The sequence below is a fragment of the Lemur catta genome, chromosome 4 (assembly GCF_020740605.2).
Source record: "Lemur catta isolate mLemCat1 chromosome 4, mLemCat1.pri, whole genome shotgun sequence".
NCBI classification, from domain to species: Eukaryota; Metazoa; Chordata; class Mammalia; order Primates; family Lemuridae; genus Lemur; species Lemur catta.
In genome coordinates, this window is record NC_059131.1 from 67,538,621 (window position 1) to 67,556,170 (window position 17,550).

General features: G+C 38.3%; 1 protein-coding gene across 2 annotated transcripts in view; it reads left to right on the plus strand.

The window, feature by feature from the left end:
- The first annotated feature begins 9,251 nt into the window (after positions 1-9,251).
- The window catches only part of SMYD1 (SET and MYND domain containing 1), a 42,688-nt gene continuing 34,389 nt past the window's right edge, over positions 9,252-17,550 (plus strand). For both annotated transcript variants that reach the window (XM_045550044.1, XM_045550043.1), the window contains exon 1: positions 9,252-9,422. In XM_045550044.1, coding sequence (XP_045406000.1) covers positions 9,286-9,422 — 137 coding nt within the window. In that variant the 5' untranslated portion in view covers positions 9,252-9,285. The remainder of the gene's footprint in view (positions 9,423-17,550) is intronic.

Genomic DNA, 17,550 nt, shown 5'->3' on the forward strand with positions numbered 1-17,550 from the left:
TGTGGCAGTTACTCGGGGCAGGATTAAGGTGGGGCAGCACCAAGATGGGGGTGGTGCCGTTGTCCTTCTTCCCAGGTGGGGCAATTGCTGGAGGCATCACCAAGACAAGGCACCCACTTTTGTCTTGGAGGTCCCTTGCTATCTACCTAACATCTGCTATTCTTCCTAATAAACTCCTCTTCCCCTCAGAAATGTTAACAGAAAAAAAAAACACCCCAAACTCTGTAAAATAATTTAAAGAGGTTTACTATGAGCCTAATATGTGTAACTATGGCCCGCAGAGCCACACCCAAGAAGTCTTGAGCAAGTGGTCCCACAGCAGTTGGGTTACTGTTTGGTTTCATACATTTTTGAGAGACAGGAATTGCAGGTAAAGTCAGAAATGAATACACAACACCTCAAAAGGTGCTGTGAAACCTGTGGTAATGTAAGTAAAGAACAATTTTAAGCATTCAAACAGTTGTTGCTGTTAGAATAGCTTTCAAATGTACATGAAACAGTGGGACATAAAAGTGCTGGTGCCAGAATGGTAAAGAGAAGTATAACACTCTGTGCTTCCATAGCTCCCAATAGTAGTTGTGTCACATGTCATGCTGTTTCTTGACCTCCACATCTCTGCTCCTGCTGTGTCCTTGGGCCTGAAATGGTCTCCTCCGGTTCTGGTTCTCCCACGTCCCACTTCTCTTTGTCTGCCACTTCTCTTCTGAAACCTTCCCTGGCTCCTCAGACTGCCCTGGACATCTTTCCTCTTTGTCTTCTATCTCTCACCATCTTACATGCTCTTCCATAATCCTTGTTAAATAGTGAATGTCTTCTAGCAGGACCCACATTTTATTCATCTTTATATCTGGGGCACTGAGCACAGTGCCTGATACATGTGTTGATAAATGCATGTGGAATGAGTGAATTTAGGAATTCTAGGGAGGAAAGCACTTTACAACTAAGGATTTCTTAGAGCCAGAGAGAGAAAGAGGGAAACAAGCATGCTATTTGAGTAACAACACAGAGTCCAGAGAATGAAGTTTTGTCAGGGATGTAATTATGCAGAATATCATGGTTTGTTTTTTTTTTTTTTTTTAATCATGGTCCACTAAGGATGGAAGCTGTTCCTTTCATCCTGGAATGTGACTGGTAGATGTGCACAAGAACTTTTTCCTTGATCATGTTCCTTTCGGTGCCTGTGGAATGAATGAACGAATCAGCTAGTGAATGCACTTGGAAGCAGTAAGCTTCCCTTGGCCTATTTAACATTGTCAGGTATTAAGCTATTATTAGTCTAAGCAGGGATTGGCAAATGTATCCTATAAATGCCAGGTAGTGAATATTTTTGGCTTTGCGGACCATATGTTTTCTGTTGCAATTATTCAACTCTCCTTGTTGTAGTGTGAAAGAAGTCACAGAAAATATGTAAACATATGAGTATGGCTATTTTCTAATACATTTTTATTTAGGGTCACTGAAATTTGAATTTCATATAATTTTCCTGTGTCACAAACTAGTATTCTTTTGATTTGTTTTCCTCAACCATTAAAGAAGGTACAAACCATTCTTAGTCCACAGGCCTAAAGGAACGTTATTGCCCCCTTAAGATAGGGAAACAGCAGGCCCTGCTTGATAAGGAGTCATAAGACCTGAACCAAGTTCTCTGATAAAACAGGAAGCAGTGGAGAAGCCCACCAAAAACAGCTAGAACCAAGATGGCTACAGAAAAACAACCTCAGGTTGCCCTCGCTGCTCATTGTACCCTGTTTATAATGTATTAGCACACTAAAAGAAACTCTCACCAGAGCCATGACTGTTTAGAAATGCTGGGGCAACTCCCGGAAGTTACCCTATATGATTTATAAAGAGGAGAGACCGTTAGTTCTGGGAACTCCCTACCCTTTTACCAGAAATCTTGTGAATAATCCTCCCTCCACATAACATAAAATTAAATAGGAGGTATAAAATAAGACCCCAGCAACTCACTCTCTGTTGCTCTGAGAGATAGCCACTGCCCTGTGGGGCAGACTCATTTTTCTTTTCCTACTTTGATAAACGTGCTTTTGCTTTACTCTGTTGGCTTGCTCTTGAATTCTTCCCTTTGTGAAGCCAAGAACCCACTCAGCCTTCAGACCCGATCTCCCATTTGGGGTCCACTTTCCTGTGTCACCCTGGTCTAAATGAACCTTAGCTCTGGGTAAAAAGGTCAAATCTAGTGATAAGGGCTGTTCTTTTACTAAAATAGGCCTTAGGAAAGATTTAAGATCTTGCAGCTGCCTTGATTTGCCACTAGATGGTGATCACAGGCATGGGGTCTTTCAACAGGGTATGATTGGAGTTTTTACAGAGTGTAGTAGATTAGTGGCTGCAGTATTAAAACAGGTGTACAAACTGTTCCCAGTGATTCAAAGCTTATCACAAACTATATGGGTTTGATTTACGTCTCCACCTTCACATTTATTTGTACATACCCAACCAAGGGGAACACCATCGCTGTCTCAAGGTCTCTGACATTATTAGCTCAAAGACTCAGGACAATAATATGAATACAGGCTACAGTTAAAGATTTAGGGGTGTAACGTGGTGTTTATGGACAGATTCTTCCCACAATGCAGGTTAACAAGTGGAGCCCCTTCTTACCTGAAGAGGATGGTTGAAGTCCATGCCTAGTCTTGTGATACTACACTGATAGCTCTCCCCAAACAGCCCCCACTCCTGGCCTCTTCATGTCACATTCTTCTACCCTTAAGGTGTGTGATTAGGGACCTGCATTACCCGTGTGTAGCATATCCTGCACCAATTGCCTCTCTTCTTCTTTAGGGTATGGGGGTGCTGGGGAGCCATGGTAATAATGTTCTTAGTGTGTGTGTGTGTGTGTGTGTGTGTGTGTGTGTGTGTGAGGTCAGCTGAAATATAGCTAGACAGCAATGGCTCTATCCCACAGTGGTCATTCTTGTTGTTTCCTTGTCTAGAATCTTCCAGCTAAGACCTCTCTCCTGGACTGATGACTTTTGGCTTGAGCTATCTCATTTTTCTTCCTTTCTCACAGCCCTTTATTCACAGACACAAAAGAAGGAGACTGGATCCCTATTGAAATCATTAACAATGGAAAAAGTTTTCATCTTCCTGGAGTGGAGAAGGGCTCATCTATAGAGACATGATTGTGAAGGTCTGTGAAGCTCAATCTTAACCATCACACCACATTGTCACGCAGTTACGTCCACCCTGACCCCTAGACTGATCTCTCAGGAAAGGCAGAATGAATCTGTTTCTTCCATACTTCAAGATGTATGACATCCAAGAAAGCTCTCATGGCCTTCCTAAATCTTTTCTTCTCTGATTAAACATCTTGAGTAGGGCAGTAAGAAATCCTTTCAAAACTCTAGACGTACTTTTCCTGAAAGTAAGACCCATAGTTCTTAATGGAAGCGAGTCTATATAGGAAGTATTTTAGAATGTGGTGAGAACTTATGTTTGTCACAATGATTGTGGGGTGCTGCTGGCATATTGTTGGCAGGGCAGGGCCATCAAGAAAGGCTTGGATCTCAGTGAGAAAAAAAAAAAAAAGACTGGGGAGGGGCTGTAGCATGGGCAGATGGCCATAAAATTTTTACATAGAATTTGTGTTGATATGCAGTGCAGTAGGGCCCACTTCCCCCTTCGCTATCACCAGCCTGGGAACTAATGCTAACATCTCCTGTCTCACTGATGTTGGCCAGAGATGCTAGATGCCCTGGGAAACAAGGGGCAGCCTTATACAATGAAGAATCTCTGCCCATTCTGCACAACCTCAAATACTCAAATGTGCATTTCAGGTAGGCAAAAAACTGGTTCATAATTATCTGAGTCTAGAACTCTGTTTTGCATGTGATCATAGTGTAGTTTTTAGAAAGTTTTAACATACACTGAATTTTCCAGGAATGCAACTTCTTGTTAACCAAAGGAAGATTATACTTTCTTTTGTTCAGAACTCCACAGAGTCATTCACCATTTCAGAAAATTATGGTCACAGACAACAATGCCTCAAATGGTATTTGTGTCTCCAAAATCAATCTGCATTTTTAGCTCTCACTATCACAGTGATTCAACTTAGAGGTGCAAACATCTAACCATTGTATCATGTCTTCTAGTATAGTTGTACCCAAGCATATGTATAATGAGCACATTTACCTATTTAAATTACACTTAATATATATTCATTTACTACAAGTTAACTTTCATTTTCTTTGTCCCTTATTAGGTCAGACTAGTGATATATGATTTTTAGATATAAGAGCTAGGGAATGATCTTATGTATGAATTTCAGAGTTGCAAAAAAAAGATGTTATATATTTATTATAATGAGGGACTATAATGAGAGAGTATACTTTATGTGTTAGTTTCCTATTGCTGCTGTAACAAATTATGACAAATTTTGTGGCTTAAAGCAACATAAATTTATTATTTTAGAGTTCTGGAGGTCAGAAGCCAGAAATGGGGTTCACCTGGCTAAAATCAAGGAGGCAGGGCTGCGCTCCCTCTGGAGGCCCTAGAGCGAGAATCTGTTCCCTTGGCTTTTCCCATTTCTTGGCTCATGGCCTATTCTTTGTCCATCTTTAAAGTCAGCAGCTTAGCAACTTCAAATATATCTCTGACCCTGAGCCTCTTGCTTACATTGTTACGTCGCCCTCTCATCTAATCCTTACCCTCCTGCCTTCCTCTCATAAGGATCCTTGTGATTATATTGGTCCTACGGGATAATCCAGGATAACCTTTCCATCTCAAATCCTTAATCACATTTGCTAAGTCCCTTTGCCATGTAAGGTAACATGGACAGTAGGACCTGGACATCTTTGGGGGGGCCATTATTCTGTCTACCATACTTTAATAATATAATAATGGTGGTTCTGATAAGGTTATGACCCACAGGTATAATTAAAGCCCTAGGCTTGGTGCTTCCTCTCTCCTTCTGGTCTCAGGGTAGGAAGATTTCTTTTTTGACTATGGGTTGGGTTGAACCTGCTCCAAGAGTACAGTGTCTACAGAAGAACAACCTCATTCCTGCCAGGCTGAACCTGTGGTCCCTGAGGGAAGACTAGTTGTTGTAAGGCACTGAGTTGCCTGGAAATGTAGACATCAGCATTCATTGGAAGCTAACCTGGATTGAAAAACTCCTTTTTATTTATTTTTACTTTTTCTTAACCACTAGAAAACCAGGGAGAAAAGGTTTTTAATATATTTTTTCTTGGGAACATGTGATGTTTTCTTTTTGAGGCATCTAACTTTAAATATCTTAAGGTGTTTTGCTCTCTGGGATTCATCCGAAATCACTGAGATATTCTCTCAGCTGTGTGTTCTGACCTAAAAATTGGGATATATGGTCTAACAACAGAGTTTTGATGTTCTTTTCAGAGTAAAGGAGTTTTGGAAGATGCAATTTGGTTGAAGATACATTATATTTTTTTGTATATCTTGATAGTTAAGAGAGGATAATGTGGCAGAATGAATCAAATAAAAGAGCTATCATTTACTGAGCACTTTATGAAGTGCCAAGTGCTATGTTATGTCTTTTATACATATTATCTCATTTAACCCTCACAACAATCCAGTGAGGTAGGAATCATCACCCTTTAAGTTCCATCCCAAGGTGGTAGTGGCAGGCTCAGAATTTAAACCCACAACAACAACAACAAAAGAAAAATACAGACCAATATCCCTTATAAACATAGATGCAAAAATCCTCAACAAAATATCAGCAAACCAAATTCAACAGCACATCAAAGAGATAATTCACCATGATTAGGTGGGTTTCATCCCAGGGATGCAAGGATGATTCAATATATGCAAATCAATAAATGTGACTAACCACATAAACAGAAGTAAAAACAAAGACCATATGATCATCTCAATAGATACAGAAAAAGCATTTTATAAAATCCAGCATCCTTCATGATAAAAACCCTCAACAAACTAGGCATAAAAAGAACATACCTCAAAATAATAATAAGCCATATATGATAAACCCATAGCCAACAGCATCCTGAAGGGGAAAAGTTGAAAGCATTCCCCCTAAGAACTGGAACAAGATGAGGATGCCCACTGTCACCACTTCTATTCAGCACAGTACTGGAATCTTAGCCAGAGCAATCAGGTAAGAAAAAGAAATAAAGGGCATTCAAATCAGGAAAGAGGATGTCAAACTATCCTTGTTTCCCAATGATTTGATTTTATACCTAGAAAACCCTGAAGATTCTACCAAAAGACTCCTAGAATTGATAAATAAATTCAGTAAAGTCCCAGGTAACAAAATTAATGTACACAAATCAATAGCATGTCTGTATACTAATAACAGTCAAGCTGGGAGTCAAATCAAAAACTCAATACCATCTACCATAGCTGCAAAGAAGGCTGAGGTGAGAGGATTGCTTGAGACCAGGAGTTTGAGACCAGCCTGAGCAAGATAGAGACTGCATCTCTATAAAAAATAGAAAAATTGGCCAGGCAGGGTGACACACACCTGTAGTCCCAGCTACTCAGGAAGCTGAGGGAGGAGGATTGCTTGAGCCCAGGAGTTCAAGGTTGCAGTGAACTGTGATGAGGCCACTGCATTCCAACCTGGGCAACACAGTGAGACCCTGTCTCAAAGAAAAAGCTGCAAAACAAAGTTCCTAGGAATATAGTTAACCAAAGAGGTGAAAGATCTCTGCAAGGAGAACTACAAAACACTGATGAAAGAAATCAAAGATGACATAAACAAATGGAAAAACATCCCATGCTCATGGATTGGAAGAATCACCATTGTTAAGATGTCCATACTGTCCAAAGTGATTTACAGATTCAACACAATTCCTATTAAAATACCAACATCATTTTTCACAGATCTGGGAAATAATCCTAAACTTCATATGGAACCAAAAAAGAGCCTGAATAGCCAAAGAAATCCTAAGCAAAAAGAGCAAATCTGGAGGCATCACATTACTTGACTTCCAATTATACTACAAGGCTGTAGTGACCCAGACAACACGGTACTGGTATAAATGTAGAAACATAGACCAATAGAACAAAGTAGAGAACTCAGAAATAAAACCATATAGCCATGACCAACTGATTTTTGATAAAGCAGACAAAAACATACACTGGAGAAAGGATGCCCAATTCAATAAATTGTGCTGGGAAAACCTGATAGCCACATGCAGAAGAATGAAACTATATCCCTATCTCCTACCATATACAAAAATTAACTCCAGAAAGATTAAAGACCTAAAGGTAAAACCTGAAACCATAAAAATTCTAGAAGAAAACATAGGAAAAGCTCTTCTAGACATTGGCTTACTCAAAGAACTTTTGAGTGAGACCCCAAAAGCAAATATAGCAACAACAAAACTAAATAAATGTGACTTAATTAAACTAAAAACTTTCTGCATAGCAAAGGACATAATCAACAGAGTATATAGACAAGCTATAGAATGGGAGAAAATATTCACAAACTGTACATCCAACAAAGGGCTAATATCGGAACACTTATACACTGTTGGTGGGAATGTAAACTAGAACAACTGCTATGGAAAGCAGTATGGAGATTCCTCAAAAACTAAAAATAGACCTACCATTCGATTCAATGATCCCACTACTGGCTATCTACTCAAAGGAAAATAAGTCATTATATCCAAAAGATATCGGCACCCAAATGTTTATCACAGCACAATTCACAATTGCAAACCAACCTAAGTGCCCATCAACTGATGAATGGATAAAGAAAATGTAGTATAAACACACACACAGATACACACACACACACACACACACACACACACACACACACACACACACCATGAAGTACTACTCAGCCATAAAAAGGAATGAAATGATGTCTTTTGCAGCAACTTGGATGTAACTGAAGACCATTATCCTAAATGAAGTATCTCAGGAATGGAAAAACAGATACCACATGTTCTCACTTATAAGTGGGAGCTAAATGAAGGATATATATAGTCATAAAGAGGTGTGATGGACATTGGAAACTAAGAAGGAGGGAGGTTAAGAGGGGAGTGGGAGATAAAAATCTACCTATTGTGTACAATGTACACTAGTCTTGTGACAGGTACACTGAAAGGCCCAACTTCAGCATGATGCAATTCATCCGTGTAACAAAAAAACACTTGTACCCCCTAAATTTTTTGGGAAAAAAGGTATTCAAACCCAGATGCATCTTACTCGGCAACCAGTGCTTGTGAACTACTACACTTACAAAGATCTAGGATACAGGGTCCTGCATAAATAGATGCATCCCAGAAACTAAAAATATTACATGGAAGATAAGCCAGAGCTCTAGATCTGCAAGTGTCTTTCTTTTCATCCTCAGTGAGAGCTGTCTGGTAGCCAAGAAGAGTTGCATTTAGTTCAATGGGGATTTTAGAATTGTCCCTCCAATGTTCTTAGTCGTGGGTAAGAAGAAGGACAGAGAACATGGTATTTTCCTGGCAGCAGACATGTTTAAAGGAAATTTGATAGAAAGATAGAGGCGGGGGGTGAGGGGGTTTTATTTTTAAAGCCTGCCTTCTTTGTATCCAGCCTGCATCCTCCAGCGTCATCAGTGATGCTAAGAACAGGGAACTCCATGCCTTGGAGTAGGGGTTCTGTGAAAGCCCCAGGTGATATTGGAGAGAAAGGATGCCCCTTGGAGACTAAATAGTGCTGTTACATACATGCCAAAGGCTCAGTTTAGCTTTTGCTGCTTCCTGCAAGCAGTCCACTGAGAGACTGAGAGGGGTGGGGCAAGGGGCCTGTCTCACTTGAGAAAGTGCAAGCTGACAGCTGAAGGGCCCCAGAGCAGCAAATTTCACCGCGCCTCTTCTCTTGGACCATTCCAGCTGTCTGTTTTTGATTGACACAGGCATCTGGCAGCTAAAAATATCCTACTGACCAAGTGCTCCCTATTTCAACTAAAGCTGAACATGACTGCAGCCAGATCTTAGCATATACAGATAGTTTCTTCCTACAAAGGAACTTTTAAAACCTTTTCAGGCCCAAGCCCATAATCACACTAGCCCAGAAAATGGTCATTTTCTGCTCAGTCGGCTTTGCTGGGTGATGAGTGAGACCCTTTCCAGATCATTGTCTTCTTGCCCGCCCCATCCCCACCTCCAGGAAAAGTGGCAGAGGGGGAGGTGAGGGCCCAGTGGCTGAGAGGGGGTGGAGAAGGGGAGGTGGCTTGTCCATTTATAGTCTTGCTCTTTGGGATGCTGAAGGTGCTGAAATAGCAGCAGTGACAAGAGACTTGGCTCAGTGTTAAATATCCACCGTGCTGGTCTGACAGACTCTGAGATGACAATAGGGAGAATGGAGAACGTGGAGGTCTTCACTTCTGAGGGCAAAGGCAGGGGTCTGAAGGCCACCAAGGAGTTCTGGGCTGCAGATGTCATCTTTGCCGAGCGGGCTTATTCTGCAGTGGTTTTTGACAGGTATGAAATGTGGGGCGTTGCCTTCTCTCCTGTTGGTTTGGCTGGTGCCACACTCTAACATACTTTGCTTTCAAAATCATCAGGGGAAGGGATAAAATTCATGTGATCTTTTTTTAACAAAATGGCACCTCTGACGGCTAACTGTTTTCTGGCATAACTTTTTCTGCAAGGGGTCATTGCCGGTGTGATTTGCTGTGGTTCCTGGAAGGATGATAAAGGTGAGCAAAGGCTTTGGGCACCTTCTCCTAACACTGGTGAACTTGGCTGAAAGCATATGCTGCTTCCAAATGCTGTGAAATCAAGGAAAAAAAAAAAAAAGAAGAAGAAGAAGAGAGTGTGCTGGGGGTAGAAAGGTGGGTGTGGTTCTGTGGGAAACATTTCCTTACAGAAAACTCCATGTTTTCAGCTTCTTTTGATATAACAAATAAAAGATAAAGTAATTGCTGAGACTTTAAAAAATTAATTATAAATATACAAGTACCACAGGAATCCATTTACCTTTGAAAAATTAGAATATCACCCAATCCTGGTCCCTTCTGCTTTTCTTCAGAGGTAACTTATGTTATTTCAATGTATTTCCTTCTAAAATGTTCTTGTACTATTATATACACATACTTGCACTTATCAAAATGGATAGCTGCAATTTGTCTATGTTATCTTTTTTTTAACAGAAGTGGTTTCATACTTTAGATATCATTTTGCTCTTTTCTCTAAACATGTTTTTGATGTCTATCTTTATAGGAACTATAAGTCTATAGATACTTGTTTTAAATCCCCAGAGATCTGTTTCTTTTAACTACATGTAGAACTATCCATGTAGATACATATGCTATATGGATCACCAATTTTAATTGCTGTAAATATTCTACCCTATAAATATATGACATTTTATTTATCCATTTCCCTATTGAGAGAAATTTGGTGGTTTACAATTTTTCATAAAAACAAACAATTAAAATCCTTAGCTGTGTCTACTTGTACATGTGTGTGATTGCTCTCCAGGGTATATGATTAGATCACACTAATGAGAAATTGCTGCACCAGAGGGTGTGCTGTTTTCAGGTTTTTTTTTGAGACAGAATCTCACTCTGTTGCCCGGGCTAGAGTGCCGTGGTGTCAGCCTACCTCACAGCAACCTCAAACTCCTGGGCTCAAGCGATCCTACTGCCTCAGCCTCCCGAGTAGCTGGGACTACAGGCATGTGCCACCATGCCCGGCTAATTTTTTCAATATATTTTTAGTTGTCCAGTTAATTTCTTTCTATTTTTTAGTAGAGACAGGGTCTCGCTCTTGCTCAGGCTAGTCTTGAACTCCTGACCTTGAGCAATCCTCCCCCCTCGGCCTCCCAGAGAGCCTGGCCTGTTTTCAGTTTTAATAGGCTCTCCAAAGGGGCTCTATAAGTTTTTTTTTTTTTTTTTTTAAGCTAACTGATTGGGACGTTATCTATTTAAGTTTATATTCCCATTTTCCCCACAACTCTGTCTACACTGGATTACCAAACTTTTAAAGTAATACTAAAGCTTTATTTTAAATAAACCTACACAGTGATTAAATTAAAATGACAGTGTTTTTGGAGATCAAAGTTGCAGTGACCTGCCTGACATTTATGTGGTGGGAATCAAGATGGCCTCTGACAACCTGGGCTTTGTGACTGGCTCGCTGCACTAACCATCCTGGGAATGGGCACTGCTTTTCAGAGATAACTTGATTAGCTTTTACATTCTCTTTTCTTCCTGCCCACCAAGACCTTCAGGGATAAGGGTGTGAACTGGGGCGTGTGACTCACAACCACCCAAAGAATATTGGGGGCCCAGGTGACACTGATAGGTCTTCAGCGGCAGCTTGTCTTATCTCATTAATTTGTGTGTGTGTTGGGGAGGGGTGGGTACAGCTAGGGAGTCAGCTGGATTCAGAGTTAAAACACAAAGATCCAGAAACATGGGAACTGAGAACACTGATCTTGGGGCTGCCATCAAGTTGCAACCTGGCCTTGTGAAGAATGCCTCCGTTTGGTGGCTCCTAGTCCCCAGAGCCAATCTAGGCAATCAGTTTCTCTCCCTCTCTCTCTCTTTCTTTCTTTCCTTCCCCTCACCCATTTTCTCTCTTCTGTCTAAAACATAGGAGAATATCTTTTTTTTTTTTTTGAGACAGAGTCTCATTTGGTTGCCTGGGGTAGAGTGCAGTGGCATGATCATAGCTCATTGCAGCTTCGAACTCCTGAGCTCAAGCAATCCTCCTGCCTCAGTCTCCCTAGTAGCTGGGACTATAGGCATGCACCACCACGCCCAGCTAATTTTTCTATTTTTGTAGAGATGGGGTCTCATTCTTGCCCAGGCTGTTCTCAAACTCCTGGGCTCAAGTGATCCTCCTGCCTCAGCCTCTCAAAGTGCTAGGATTAAAGTTTCTCTTTCAAGAATGTTTAGAGCTGAGTTGGCTTTCCTTTCATTATAAAAGTTCTTATTTTAGAAAATTTAGAAAGAAAAACAAAGATTTCACACAAAGATAACCACTCTTAACATGTTGGGTATTTCTTTCCAGCTTGTTTTAAGACATATGTTTCATTTGTTTGTAGTACACAGTTGGGATCTTATTATGAAAGCTATTATGTTTTTCATTTAATAATTTAGATATCTCTTGTGCTATTATATGTTCTTCAGAGACATAGTATTTAAAGGCTGCACATTTTTCTGTCACTTGCTGATGACTGGACATTTAGGTTGTTTCCATGTTTTTGTTGTTATAAATAATTTGTCATTCATTTGATGTAATAATAACAACGTTAGTGCATATTGCAGATAAAATGCTACATTAAATATTACATTAGGATAGTAATAAGGTAATACAAATTGGGATGTTTAGGATAAATGATCTTTAAAATGATTGAAACAAAATCTAAAAGAGATGTTTTTTTTCAAAAGTGCATTATCCAAACTTGTCACTGCACAGATGAGAGGCTGTTCTTTCTTTGGTTATACCCAAGACAGCCCAGAGAGGCATCAAAGGAAAGTTGTATCCACTTTTGGCTTCTGGCGAGGCTCAGCCCTAAAGATAAGAAGGAGGTAGGCCTGAGTTACCCACAAAAGTCACTCTATAAAATGTGGCAAGTTCTAATCCACATTATTGCAAGACAGGCTTTCTGCCCTTCCCTTCCAACACAGACATGAGGAAAGATTTTATATTTAGTTGAGCACTGCATTAAATAAAAATTAATTCCTTAAACAATATATGTAATACATGTTATTCTAACTACTATTATATATATTCTAACATATACATTATATATTCTAACATATATATTATATTATATAACATATATATTATATTATATAACTTTATATTATGGAACATAATGTAAAGCATAGTGATAAATGAACACCCAACTCAGCTAGAATATTCCAACATATTGTATCTTCTTTATCTTTTTGTATCCTGTCCCATGTCTGCCCCAAAGGTAACTATCTTAAGTTTTGTGTTGCATATTCTACTGCCTTTTAAATAATACTTTTATCACATAGTTATATATTTCTAAACAATGTATAATTTAGTTTTTATGTTTTGTTTTTGATCCTTTAAACAAAGGTACAATATTATACGTGGTTTTATGCCACTTGCTTCTTTCACTCAGTTGTTCGTTTTATTATTCATCCATATAGTTTTGTGTAACTATTAATAATAATATGAATGAACTGTGTGTGTTTGTATATACCACAATTAATTTTTCCATTCTCCTGTAAATGATTGCTATGAACATTTTTGTAGGTTCCCTATCTCCCTATCTTCAAGAGCAGGTATATGAGGTGTGTATCCTAGGAGTGAAATTACTGGGTCATTAATGTATGTGTATTTAGCTTTAAAATATAATGCTGCATCGTGAAATGCTGATTTGCAAGTTTGAATTGTATCTTTGCTAGAATAGGCCTAGCTTAGCATTAACAGAAACCAGGCCCTTAAATTGTAGTCCTTAGTCTGGTTAGGATCTCTTTTTGTTTTTGCTCTTTGGAAAAGCAGGTGGTCTGCTTAAATGTAAGAGAGCAAGGATAAAGCTTGGAAAATTCTTTCGGGCTTAGCAAATACGTAGCACTGGGGTTACCATGATCCCTGGCAGGCATGACTAATCAACCAGGCACATCTTGCTTCTGAACTCCAACTGGCCTCAGAATCTTTTCCAGCAGGGCGCTCTGAGGGGCTACTAATGATCAGTGGGAACTGGCATTTGAAATGAAATCTATCTGCCACCCCTCATAGGTGCTTTGATTGGGTACTGGAAAGGAGTGAAGGTGAAGTAGTAGGGTGAGGTCTGCTTACCAAGGAGTTGCTTTTCTTTGACACAGTATTTTATAGTAGATGAGACACCAGGGTGGTGCATGAGCTGGTAAATGTTGCTCTCTGCCCCTTTAGCTCTCCTCTCTGAGGGTTCCTTGTTCTTGGGAGGACAGCGAGTGGGAGCTCTGCCACACCTTAGCCCACATGATCCTGCTGACCTCTATGTAAAATGGAGGCAATGTGGGAATTCATGGTGCTGGTTTTTTTTTTTTTGAGAGGGGGTTGGGAATTTTTGATGCTGTTTTTGTTGTTGGTATTGTTCAGATTTTTAAAGCTCATTTTAGAAAATTTATAAATTATAGAAAAACCAGCGGAAGAAAATAATAATTCTTTGCAATCTTACCATTTGGAAAAAACTATTAACATTCTGGTGTATATCCTCTGTTGTCTCATGCAAATATAATGCATATAAAATGTTTTCTTGATCCTGATGAGTTGTAGGTGGGTTGGGGGTCAGGGGAGAAACATTACATTAAATGTATGCCTTCATTGTAAGACCTATTTCTAAATTCCAGCTATTAAAATATGGGGGAACAAGTTTATTTTAGAATGGAAAGAAAGTGGCACACATATAGTGGGCCACATCTATCAACTTCAGAACACATATTTTGTCAATTCCAGAATACATATTTCATTTTAACATTTAAATCATGATGTATCCTAAAATCTATGGCTCATTATGGTTTAATTGGCAGAACGATTTTTGCTTTCTTAGTAGTGAATAAAAATGGTGCATTTAATAATCATTTAATGATTTTAATAATTTAAGATTATTAAGTGGTACACTAAATAATTTTTCATTCAATGTAATTAAATTATATATATTTTTCTTTTTAAATTTTATTTTGTTTTTAACATTATTATTTTAAGAAGTAAAAATATAAGATAATGAATTTATATCTCTTAATAGTTTTCAGATCACATACCAAAGAAATCATTATAAATTGAATACATATCGTTACAGACATGTAAGGTACCCTACGGGAAATTTTCAGCTTCTGAAGTTCTGGCCTTGGAACCCTAAACACATAAAGTGACAATGATGAATATCAATTGGTATGACAGTAAGAAAATATTTGTCTTTGATATTAGTTTTAAGAAAAGTTTTGATTATATATGAAAAATTTCAGAGGAGGAGAGAGAAGATACACATTGACATTCCTTCATTTCCCTAAAGTAGAATTCTAAATATTAATTTTATTTCTCTTCATAAGACTGAAAGATGGAATAGGAAGTTGGCTTAGAGAAATAAGACAACACAAAGTCCACAGATTAAATAATTTTCCTAGAATTATTCTATTTTATTAAAAAAATTAATCAATATATATTTGTCTTAAACGGTACATAATTTCTCCTAAACTTTCTGTATCCCCTGAGCAGTAGAAGAGATGCAGTGGAGTAGACTAGTTGCCTAGCAAGCTGAAATTAGTGAGATATGTCCCCTTTTGTTGACTTGATTTTATTTATTTATTTTAAAATGTTTTAATTTTTTATTTCAAAATATTACGGGGGGTACAAACATTGAGGTTACATATGTTGCCTTTGCACCACCCGAGTCAGAGCTACAAGTGTGCCCATCCCCAGATAGACCACACCCATTAGGTGTGAATTTACCTATCCCCTCTTCCCCCCCCCTCCTGCCCAGCACCCGATGAATGTTGCTTGCATATGTGCACGTAAATGTTGATCAATTACAGGCTGGTCTTGAACTCCTGAGCTCAAAATGATCCACCTGCAAAAAAAAAAAAAAAAAAAACGTTGATCAATTAATACCAATTTGAAGTTGTATATATTGTTTCTCTCAAAAAAGTGGGATTATTTTGTAAACTGTTTTCTTTACTTCACAATTTGTTGTAATGGTTCAAAACCATTAATATCTTTCTATACCATTTTAATGGCTGCATAGTATTCCTTTTGTTGACTGTTGTGTATTAATTTAATTAGATGCCACATTTTGGATATCAGTCATTTTTTTCTATTTTTTCCTAGTAAATGTTTCCAAATATCTCTGATTATTTATTAAAGATAAACTCCTAGAAGTAGAAATTTGGGGTTTGAAAGACATTTTTAAGGCTTTTGATATAGATTTCCAAATCACCTCACCAAAGGAGATCATACTTTTCTCCATTAGTAGCATGGGGCTTGTCTCTCCATCCCAATACTGGCCAACAGAAAAAGCCATCTTTTACTTTTTCATATTTCCAACTTAATCTGTAAAAACTTTTAGTATTGTTTTAATTTGATTTTTTTTAATGTTGGAGAAGTTAACATTTTTTATTAGTCATTATTTATTCTTTTATGAATTTTCTGTTCTTTTTTGATGCCCTCAATATTTAAGTATTAATATATGAATAGCTTATTTAAAATTTTTTCTTTTTTTTACTTTTTTCTTCTTTTCACAGGTCTTTATTTTATTTTTTTAAGAGATGGGGTCTTGCTCTGCTGCCCAGGCTGGAGTGCAGTGGCATGATCATAGCTCACTGCAGCCTCAAATTGCTGGGCTTAAACAATCCTCCTGCCTCTGCCTCCTGAATAGCTGGGAATACAAGTGTGTGCCACCATGCTTGACTATTTTTCTTTTTTTAATTTTAATTTTTAATTTTTCTATAGAGACAGAGGTCTTGCTATGTTGCTCAGGCTAGCCTTGAACTTCTGACTTCAAATGATCCTCCCACCTTGGCCTCCCAAAGTGCTGGGATTACAGGCGTAAGCCACCACATCTGGCCCTCATTTGTTTATTACTCCTTTTTATCCAGGTCTTCTAAATTGTTGGAATTCTTTTGTATCATTTTTGTTTTGATTTCACCTGTTTTGTAGTCCCCAATTATTTATGTCTTTTAAAAATTTTGCATCTTTCTTTTAGCTTATTTTTAAAAGTATCCATTTTTCTTATGTGTACTTTTAAAAATAATATCTAAGCTTTAAGTTTCTTTCTTGTTTCTTTAGCTTACTTTTATTCTATTCCTTATTGTCATTATATGCTTTTATTTTTCATTTTTAGCTTATTTAGTTTATTTCATGTCAAGTAGAATGAGAAGATAAATGGTTTTAGCCTTAAGAGTGACTCATATCTTCAGCAAGGAGATTATTAGATTCTTGACTTTTCTGTGGGTGGCCCTAGAAGGACTCTTCCAGACCCCTGAAATAGAACCTTCATTTTTTCCAAACTCTAAAATCAGTCAGTTAGATAACCCAGTTGATCTACAGAATAAAATCCATGGAGGACAATTTATAGCAACATGAATAAAATTGCATCATTACCATCACCACCATCATCAAACCAATATCCATACATAATAGGTATATGGTCAAACTGGAATGAGTTCAGAATCAAGCAGGTGAAGGAATCTGAAGCATGTTATATAGTTAGGTTGGAGAATCTCTTCTAATAGCCATCCACAAATAATGAGCTATCATTTGGAAAAAAGGAGGGTACTGAGTATTTTTGTTTTAACTGAAAAGTTAGAACCTTCAGGCACCTTGGACAGAAGTTTCAGAGTCATCTTTTAGGTCAAAATGGGAAGGGGAAAAAGCCCTAGGAGTGAGAGCTCAAGCCATTGAAAATGATGTAGGCTCTGGAACTCCTTACCTTCGGAGGTGCCACATCATGGTCTGTGAAGTGTAGTTCTGCTTATCACTTCTGAATGGATTTTTACAATTCTGCTTTTGAAATTGTTAGTGATTTTCATTTTGCTTTTTCTGTTTTAGTTTTTTTTTTTTTTTTTTTTTTTGAGACAGAGTCTCACTTTGTTGCCCAGGCTAGAGTGAGTGCCGTGGCATCAGCCTAGCTCACAGCAACCTCAGA